Here is a 10,818-nt window from a genome sequence, read left to right on the forward strand (position 1 = left end):
CCTTGTTTTTGTATCTCCTCTACTATGTGTAATGTCTTTCTCACGTTGTCCTGTGTCTGTCTCCCTTTAATAAATCCAGTTTGATCTTCATCTATAATGTCTGGCATAAACGTCTCAAATCTCTTTGATATTATCGATGTATACATCTTGTAATCCACGTTAAGTATGGACACAGGTCTGAAACTACTACATAGTTCCCTATCCTTCCCTTCCTTCGGTATCGTGGTGATTATGGCTTCCTTCCACGAGGGGGGCATTTTACCCTCTTCCATCGTGTGTCTGAACGCCGCCCCTAACATGGGTGCTAATTCAGTTCTAAATGTCTTGTAGAATTCCGATGGGAATCCGTCACTCCCCGGAGACTTGTTGTTTTTAGCTCTACTAATTGCCTCTTCCAGTTCTTGTTCCGTAATTATTTTATTTAATTCTTCATTCTGTTCTTTCCCTATCGATGGTAACTCTAGCTTCTCCAGATATGTTTCTATTTCCTCTTCTCCCGCTGCTTTTGGCTGTGTGTATAATTTCTCATAGTATTCTCTAAATGTCCTCTCTATTTCAGCTGGGTCCCTCAATATTTCATTAGTCTTTGTATCCCTTATTGTGTGTATCGTGTTCAACTTCTGTTGCGTCCTAATTCTCCTAGCCAACAGTCTGGTCGCTTTTGGTCCCCCTTCATAGTACGTTTGTTTCATGAACCTCGCTTTCTTTTCTATTTCCGTCAATAATTCCCTATTTATCCTGGCCTTTACTTCTTTGATTTCTCCGAGCGTTTCCTGTTCTTTTGATATCTGGTGTCTCCCCTCTAGCTTCTTCAGCTTCCCTATCAGATTGTGATATGTCTCCGTTCTGGCCTTCTTCAGCATTGCTGTTTTTTCCATCAATTTCCCCCTTATCACCACATTCAGTGTGTCCCATAGAATGTTCGGGTCTACCGCCCCGTTGTCATTTTCTTCCTTATATCTGGCTATCTCCTCCTTGATCTGACTCACCACCCCCTTGTTATTTAATATTCCTACATTTAGTCTCCAAATCGTGTTCCTCCGTCTCCCTTCTAGATCTACTGTCAGATATATGGCACACTCCTATACTGCTCTCCCGTGCCCTGTAACTGTCCCCCGTCGTCATCAAAAAGTAGTCTATTCTCGCATATGTCACGTGTGGGTGTGAGTAATGTGTGTATTCCCTGTCCATGGCGTGCATCCCCCTCCAAACGTCTGTAATTCCCATTTCCGTCATCTGAATATTCATATATCTACTGATGGGTGCTCGTCCTTTTCTAGTACTCGTGGTGTCTAGGTCGTGATTCAGTACTACGTTAAAATCTCCCGTGCATATCAATATCCCTTCTAGTTCCATCACTATCATATCAAAAATGGTCTCATATAAATCCCTCTCACTCTCTGGGGGTGCATAAACATTCACTAACGTAACCATTTGGCCCTCCATTTTCCCCTTTACCAGAACAAACCTTCCCTCCTTGTCTCTTACTTCCTTGATCAATTCAAATTTGACTGTGTTTTTGATTAACGTGATTACTCCTCTCCTCGGGTTTTGTTTAAAGGAACTATAGTATGCATTTTCATATCCAAATCTCTTCAGTTTCTCATGATCCTGTGCTACCAAATGTGTCTCCTGCAGAAAAATCACTTCCATCTCACTTTTTTTACATTTCAACATCACTTTGTTCCTCTTTATCGCATTATTCATTCCATTAACGTTTAACGACATCATTTTTATACCTTTAACCATTGTCATCTTTCTTCTTCTTTCGTCTGTCAGTCCCCCCCATGTCACATTCATTCCCCCCTCCGGTTGGAGCCTCCGCTCTCTTCACCGAATACATATAATGATTAACTTAAATAAAAAACATAAACTTTACATAAAGTGCTCCCAAGGCGTTCGGGGGGTCCCTGTGTCCCCCCCTGTCCCCTGCTGGTGGGTGAGGGGTAATTGCTCTCCTAGCGAGAGGCCCCCTCCTGACGGCTTGGGGGTTTGAAACCCTTACCCCCAATCGCTCGTCATATTTGTCCAGCTTTCTTATTGTTTTTTTTTTTGCTGTCGAGCTCCTGGTCAAAAGCGCTCTGTCCTTCCTTCTGACCAAAGCCTAGGTCCCTCTCAATGTGACTCATATGTTTCAATGTCCCTCCTTCCTCCCATACCCGTGTGCGGTGTCTCCTGTGTACCCCTTTTTACTTTCTTTTCCTCTCCTCTATTTTCTATGTGATGTTCATTTATCCCCTTAATCCCTCCCAACTGTGTTATTCGCAGCGTGTGTCTATGTATTTGTTTCAGTATGTTCTGTGTCTCGCCTATCAAACCTAGTTATATTTCCATTTATTTCCTCCATCAGCTTGTGTATTATGTGTCCATGTATACGTTATGTTCATTTCTATATCCTGCCTCTACCTGGGAATGTGTGTTTATGCATATGTTATTTCAGTTTCTATATTTTGTCTCTATTTGAATAGTTTTTTCAATCTCTTGTGCGTGTACTCATCCGTTCGCCTCCTCCCGCCTCCTCTCCCTTCCTTCTCCGTCTCTGGCCTCCTCATCCGTCTCCGCCCTCGTTCTGTCACGTTTCACCTCGGCCTTCTCCTCTCTCCTCCCTCCTCTCCCTGGTTTCGGTCTCCTGCTCTGGTCCATCTGCGTGCCCCCTCCAATCTCTGCTGCAGGCTCCGTGTCTGGTCCTCCTGTCTCCTTCCTTCTCCGTCCTCCGTCATCTGCATCCCCCGTCGTCTCATCTCCTGCGCCGCTTCTCGTGCCGTCGCATACGTCACCGTCCCTTCCTCCCAGTGAATCCTTAGCGAGGTCATGGGTGACTGGAATCTCATTCCGTTTTCTTTCAGAGTTTTCTTCAGTCCCGCGTAGGACCTGCGTGTTATTGCTACCGCTGTCGAGTAATCGTGATCAAACGATAGTCTTTTCCCTTCGATTTCAATCTTCTTGGTCCACGCGGTTCTGAGTATCAATTCCTTAATCTCAAATCTCAGAAAGTTAATAATCACCGCTCTCGGAGGTCTGTCCGGTTTCGGTCTCGGAGCCAACGCCCTGTGGGCCCTCTGAATCTCCATTTTTTCCAGTCCCGTCTCCTTCAATTGCTCCTTGATAAGCTTTTCTACATAATGGGTCACCGATTCCCCTTCGACTCCTTCTTTCAATCCCCATATTCTGATGTTATTTCTCCGTGACCTCCCCTCCATGTCCGACATCTTTGTCTCCATCTGTTCTTGTTTCTGAATCGCACATGTTAATACCTCGTGTATCTCTGTGTTCCATTCCTCCGCTTGTGCCGTTCTAGTCTGTAACTCGGTCACGTTTCTGTCCTGTTCCGCCATCTTCTCCTCCACCCTTTTGAGTTCTGTATTCATTTCACCTCTGAAGTCCTCCTGTTCCTTCCTCAATTCCTCCCGTAGCCTCCCAATATCATTCCTTATCGTGTCCGTGTTCAGTTTTATTGCCGCTGTTATGTTCTCCAGTATCCCGGCCTGCATGACCACGGCCCATTCTGGCATTCCCGTGTCTGCCTCAGCGGGACCTCCCCCTTCTTCCGCCTGTCTTTTCTCGGCTTCGCTTCGGGGACTCTGTTTCTTCAAATTCTCTTCTTCTCGTGTGTTCTCCATTTCTCTTTCCTTCACAATCGTTGTCTCTTCCTTACTTCTCGTGTGCATTTTCGTTTTAATCACTTTTCGGGTCCTTTTTTATCCGTTTTTTCGCTCATTTGACCAGGAGCTCTATCGCACGTGTGTTACCCGTCTGCTCTCATACCGGAAGTCCAATGTACAGTTTCTACGTCAAATGTATATACTCTTTTTTTCTGGACTCTTTTTGTATCACAAACAGTACTGTATTTGCAAATCTGGTATGTCATAAATGTATAGATGTAGCAGTACTGTATCTGTATGTCATGTATGTCATATATGTTACGATGAATTGAAAATGGGGGACCCTGATGTAAACAAGACGAAAGTCTTTCTCTGGTCTGCATCCCCTTAACACTTTAATCGCCGGAAACGCCGAACCTCGTCATTGCCCGCCATGCTCATTCTGCCGAAGACGCCGTAACACGTCTTTGATATCAATATTTCAAAAATCTGTGATCGAAATCATATTTCTCCTCCGGGGACCTGAGATATACTGCTGAGCTCCACTCAACTCTATAACGGTTCAAGAGCGCCATCTGGTGGCCGATCGGCAGATCGCCCAACAGGAAGTGACGCGCCAAACAGGAAGTGCTCACCCATATTTCGTCCGGGCACTCGCGATCGTTAGCAGGACTCCATCTCGACACACTGGATAATCAATCGCTCGCCCTAACTCAATAAACATCGTTATTTGGACATATATAGTATTATACAACCTGGAAATGGTTCATCTAGATCAACATCCCATAATAGAAAACTGTCTACTCCAAGCTGATCGCCCAACGGCCCGAGGAGACTGGGGTAAGTTTCAGCGTTTATTATTACCGTGTTCAATATAAACTGCTCTGATCATATGACCCACACTAGATGAATGATATAACGTTGCCCACGGAATTATAAACGACCCTCCGCCCATCCGGTCAACATCAGATCATACGTAGTAACTTCTAGAAGTACCTCCAGTTGAAATTTTTTATCTGGCACTGATCGCTACCAAACTGTATTTGATCATCAATATAATGCATTTGGGGCTATAAATCAAGTTCTGGAGAAAGCTGCAGAAAACGATAAAAACATACTTATACTTTAGACCGTATTTTAGTATGAATATGTGAATGAAAAAGTATAACGTTGCTACACCCTGAACAATAGATATAGGACATTGAATGGGCCATAATAATGTCAATTTAGCAATAGAATTAAAAAAGTTATAGCCCTGCAAAGAAGGGGAACTTCTCCATAGACAAATAGAGCTGGCTAGGTATGGTAAATTATGAATTTAACCATGGCGATCAAAGTGTTAACAATTGTATGTATTGAGCTGTACTGTACTGTACCCATTCTGCAATCTGTTAATAAAGTTTTCAATCAATAGATCTAGCCTCTTTATTTTGCTCTCAAAGTGCACCAGATTGATGCATTTAACACTTTAAGTGCCGGAAACGTGTTTAGGCGTCTTTCCTAGCCATGCTCAAGTTGCCTAGGACGCCGTAACTCGTCTTTGATATCAATATTTAAAAAATCTGTGATCGGAATCATATTTCCCCTCTGCAGCCTTCACACACAGTTCTGATCTCCTCTCAATCCTCTAGCGGTTCAAGAGCGCCATCTGGTGGCCGATCGGCAGATCGCCCAACAGGAAGTCATGTGGATGAAGTGGTGATCACCCATATTACTTCCGGGCACTCGCTATAGGTCCCGGGACTTGAGCTCGACACAATACATAGCGATCCGTTGCCAATAACTCGATAAACAACATGATTTGGACGTATATACTATTATACAACCTGGAAATGGACCGGGTATTTCGACATCCCATAATGGAAAACTGTCTACCCCACGCTGATCGCCCAACGGCCCGAGGAGGGGTGAGTTTTAGCGTGTAATATTACTGTGTTCGATACTAACTGATCTGATGAACATATGACCCACATTAGATGAATGGTATAACGCTGCCCACGGAATTATAAACGCCCCCTCGCCCATCCGGTCAACATCAGATGACGTGTAGTAACTTCCAGAAGTACGTCCAGTTGGAATTTTTTATATCGCGCCGATTGCTATCAAACTGTATTTCATCGTCAATATAATGCATTTGGGGCTATAAATCACGTTCTGGAGAAAGCTGCAGAAAGAGATGAAAACATACTTATACCTTAGACCATATTTTAGTACGAATATGTGAATGAAAAAGTTTAACGTTTGCTACACCATGAACAATACGTCATTATAGGACCTTGAATGGGCCCTAATAATGGCAATCTAGCAATAGAATTTAAAAGGTTATAGCCCTGCAAAGAAGGGGAACTTCTCCATGTTAAATAGAGCTGGCAACGGATGGTATATCATGAATTTAGCCTTAGGCAATCAAAGTGTTAACTTTAAAATGTACAAAAAATAATAATAATCCGGGGGGGGGGGGGGGGGGGGGGGGGCATGCCCACAGACCCCCCTAGAGGGTCGGAGGTTCACCCACCACAGTCTCTTAGGTCGCTTTCACATAGAGTTTTGGTGGACTCGGTGCGGTTCTGGGGGTGAAGTTGCAACATTGTTGCATTCTTCATTTGGTTCGCCTGCTTTCACACAGGTTTCTGTGAGGCGGACCGAGACCTTCTGAACAATGTCACGCGGTCGAAAAGGGCGCTCGTCTATTGGACAGTGGAAATGTGTGTGTGGCTGCGAGCCTGTGTGTGTGCGCGCGCGTGTGTGTGTGTCTGTGTGTGTACTGCGGAGCTCCAGATCAGCAGAGCCGAGTTTTGACATGGCATTAATCCATTGTTCTATTGAAGCACATTACCACCATCCTCTCGCTAAACAACTTGTAGACCACGGTGTTTTTATGAGTGCCCACAAGTAGCTGTTTTAATAATATAATAAGCCGCGCGCCTCGGTAATAATAATAAGCCGCGTTTTTTCTTCCTTCTTCCCAAGATGCACAGACATATAGATAGATAGATAGATAGATAGATAGATAGATAGATAGATAGATAGATAGATAGATAGATAGATAGATAGATAGATAGATAGATAGATAGATAGATAGATAGATAGATAGAGAGATTAGATGCAGTGTGCTTGTTTTGCAGTGAGTGCTGCGAGCAGTGGTAATAATAATCACTTCCTATATTTGGTTCGCGTTTGGTTCGATGAAGCCGAACCGAGACCTACGTTTTCAGGCGGACTAGAGTTCGCCTGCTTGGTCCGAGTTCGACGCGCATTCACACAGACCCGAAAAATCGGACTATCGAATTCTGGTCCGAAAGTCCGGACCAAACAGCCCCTGTGTGAAAGCGACCTTAAAATCCTGTGGGAAACACTGCTAGAGTATACCAGGCTGCCCAGTGACCCGGCCATCAGGGTTAATGCAGTTATACAATAGAAGTGCTGAAAAGCCACATTCTGCTCCTGTCTGAAAAGCCCCCCCCCCCCCATGGCAACTTATTTGCTGCTATTATCTGAACAAAACATAGCCACTGTGTGTTAATTTCATTATTATCTGTGAATGTTTTATACATTTTTGATTAATAGGATAGAGTAACTATATGTCTTTGGCACAATAAGCCAGGTTTAGCACTTGTTTTAAAGGAACATGCCAAAACATTATGGGAAATGCGCTCACTGTCTTCTCCAGAGTCAGACAAGAAGATAGACACCAGCTTCCTCTCTGTGCCTTCAGTAGAACGCTATCCGACTGCAAGCTAGCCTAGCTTAGCGTAAATGAATGGAAGCGGATACGGACCAGCTAGCCTAGCATTTCCTTTGGTGTTGGCGTGGCCCTTTAACCCTTTCACTGCCGCACTACCAAACGGTTAAGCCTTTCACTGCGACAATACACAGAATGTTAACCCTTTCACTGCCACACAACAGCCGGTTAACACTTTCACTGTTGACTAACCCGTGACGCATGCCCAGGTTTCGCCCTGCTGGGAGGACACCCCTGCTTCCTCACGTCCCAGGACATCCACCTGGGTGTGAACGAGAGCAGCACAGACACAGCCAGGTCAGTCTGGTGACAGGCTAGTCAAATATACTATCTATAGTAAATATTCTGCTAAATTCGTCTTGGGTAAGTAAGCTTGCACATCAAGCTCTTTGTTGAGGTGTAATGTGTGTGTGCTGCCTCTAGGGGTCATGTTGAGGTGTAATGTGTGTGTGCTGCCTCTAGGGGTCATGTTGAGGTGTAATGTGTGTGTGCTGCCTGCAGGGGTCATGTTGAGGTGTAATGTGTGTGTGCTGCCTCTAGGGGTCATGTTGAGGTGTAATGTGTGTGTGCTGCCTCTAGGGGTCATGTTGAGGTGTAATGTGTGTGTGCTGCCTCTAGGGGTCATGTTGAGGTGTAATGTGTGTGTGCTGCCTCTAGGGGTCATGTTGAGGTGTAATGTGTGTGTGCTGCCTCTAGGGGTCATGTTGAGGTGTAATGTGTGTGTGCTGCCTGCAGGGGTCATGTTGAGGTGTAATGTGTGTGTGCTGCCTCTAGGGGTCATGTTGAGGTGTAATGTGTGTGTGCTGCCTCTAGGGGTCATGTTGAGGTGTAATGTGTGTGTGCTGCCTGCAGGGGTCATGTTGAGGTGTAATGTGTGTGTGCTGCCTCTAGGGGTCATGTTGAGGTGTAATGTGTGTGTGCTGCCTCTAGGGGTCATGTTGAGGTGTAATGTGTGTGTGCTGCCTCTAGGGGTCATGTTGAGGTGTAATGTGTGTGTGCTGCCTCTAGGGGTCATGTTGAGGTGTAATGTGTGTGTGCTGCCTCTAGGGGTCATGTTGAGGTGTAATGTGTGTGTGCTGCCTCTAGGGGTCATGTTGAGGTGTAATGTGTGTGTGCTGCCTCTAGGGGTCATGTTGAGGTGTAATGTGTGTGTGCTGCCTCTAGGGGTCATGTTGAGGTGTAATGTGTGTGTGCTGCCTCTAGGGGTCATGTTGAGGTGTAATGTGTGTGTGCTGCCTGCAGGGGTCATGTTGAGGTGTAATGTGTGTGTGCTGCCTCTAGGGGTCATGTTGAGGTGTAATGTGTGTGTGCTGCCTCTAGGGGTCATGTTGAGGTGTAATGTGTGTGTGCTGCCTCTAGGGGTCATGTTGAGGTGTAATGTGTGTGTGCTGCCTCTAGGGGTCATGTTGAGGTGTAATGTGTGTGTGCTGCCTCTAGGGGTCATGTTGAGGTGTAATGTGTGTGTGCTGCCTCTAGGGGTCATGTTGAGGTGTAATGTGTGTGTGCTGCCTCTAGGGGTCATGTTGAGGTGTAATGTGTGTGTGCTGCCTGCAGGGTTCTCTCTGGTCTCTGTGACATCGTCTTGGCTCGAGTGCACAGCCACGCCACCCTGGTGGAGCTGGAGAGGGAGGCCTCCATCCCCATCATCAACGGCCTGTCTGAACTCTACCACCCGATCCAGATCCTGGCTGACTTCCTAACCTTACAGGTCACCCCCCCCCCCCCCCCCCCCCCTCCTGTTAGCCTTTACATGTGGTGAACTCAACATGAAAGGTTGCTTACTGCATGGCTACTAGAGGTGGAACGATCTCAATACAGTATCGAATGATGATGATCATACTGTCTTTATACCTGGGTCACTGTACATATTGGTATTACAACTCTGTACATACATCTGATTAGCACTACACCCAGTAGTACTAATTTATATATTTTATACCCAGTTTAATCACCTGTATTGTATATTACTTTACTGTTAAATTTGCACTCTGGTTGGATGCCAAACTTGAATAATAATAAAAACAAAATAATGTCAAATAATAAAATAATGAATCCGATCTACCACGCGTGTCTCTGCAGGAGCATTATGGGTCGCTCCAGGGCCTGACGGTGAGCTGGATCGGAGATGGAAACAACGTCCTTCACTCCTTCATGATGACAGCAGCCAAGCTGGGAGTTCATCTTAGGGTCGCCACGCCCAAGGTCTGCCTCTGCTCACACTGTACACCTGGGCCCTCATTCTTATTGTGTCTGTCCATCTTCCCTTTTGTCCACCTATCCTGCATACTTACATACTTACTTACATACATACTTACATACTTACATACATACATACTTACTTACATACTTACTTACTTACATACATACATACATACTTACTTACATACATACATACATACATACTTACATACTTACTTACATACTTACTTACATACATACATACTTACTTACATACATACATACATACATACTTACATACTTACTTACATACTTACTTACATACTTACTTACTTACATACTTACATACTTACATACATACATACTTACTTACTTACATACATACATACATACTTACATACTTACTTACATACTTACTTACATACTTACATACATACTTACATACATACTTACATACTTACATACATACTTACATACATACATACTTACATACATACTTACATACTTACATACATACATACATACATACATACTTACATACATACTTACATACTTACATACTTACTTACATACATACATACATACATACTTACATACTTACTTACTTACATACTTACATACATACTTACATACATACATACATACATACATACATACATACATACATACATACATACATACATACATACTTACATACATACATACATACATACATACTTACATACATACTTACATACTTACTTACATACTTACTTACATACATACATACATACATACTTACATACATTCATTCATACATACATACATACATACATACATACATACATACTTACTTACTTACATACATACATACATACATACATACTTACTTACTTACATACATAAATACTTACATACATGCATACATACTTACATACTTACATACATACTTACTTACTTACATACATAAATACATACTTACTTACATACATACATACATACATACATACATACATACATACTTACTTACTTACATACATACATACATACATACATACATACATACATACATACATACATACATACATACATTCATACATACATACTTACTTACATACATACATACATACATACTTACTTACTTACATACATACATACATACATACATACATACATACATACATACATACTTACTTACATACTTACTTACATACATACATACATACATACATACATACTTACATACATACATACATACATACATACATACATACATACATACATACATACTTACATACATACATACATACATACATA

The 10,818-nt window shown here is 43.2% G+C and overlaps 1 protein-coding gene across 1 annotated transcript in view; it reads left to right on the top strand.

Annotated features, from left to right (window-relative positions):
- The window catches only part of otc (ornithine transcarbamylase), a gene marked incomplete at its 3' end in the record, with an annotated part of 83,458 nt that overhangs the window by 67,578 nt on the left and 5,062 nt on the right, over nucleotides 1–10,818 (top strand). The window contains exons 4-6 of the mRNA XM_084314075.1: nucleotides 7,554–7,641; nucleotides 8,899–9,052; nucleotides 9,424–9,546. Coding sequence (XP_084170201.1) covers nucleotides 7,554–7,641; nucleotides 8,899–9,052; nucleotides 9,424–9,546 — 365 coding nt within the window. The remainder of the gene's footprint in view (nucleotides 1–7,553; nucleotides 7,642–8,898; nucleotides 9,053–9,423; nucleotides 9,547–10,818) is intronic.

Source organism: Notolepis coatsorum (genome assembly GCF_963971535.1).
Source record: "Notolepis coatsorum genome assembly, chromosome: 5".
Taxonomy (NCBI): domain Eukaryota; kingdom Metazoa; phylum Chordata; class Actinopteri; order Aulopiformes; family Paralepididae; genus Notolepis; species Notolepis coatsorum.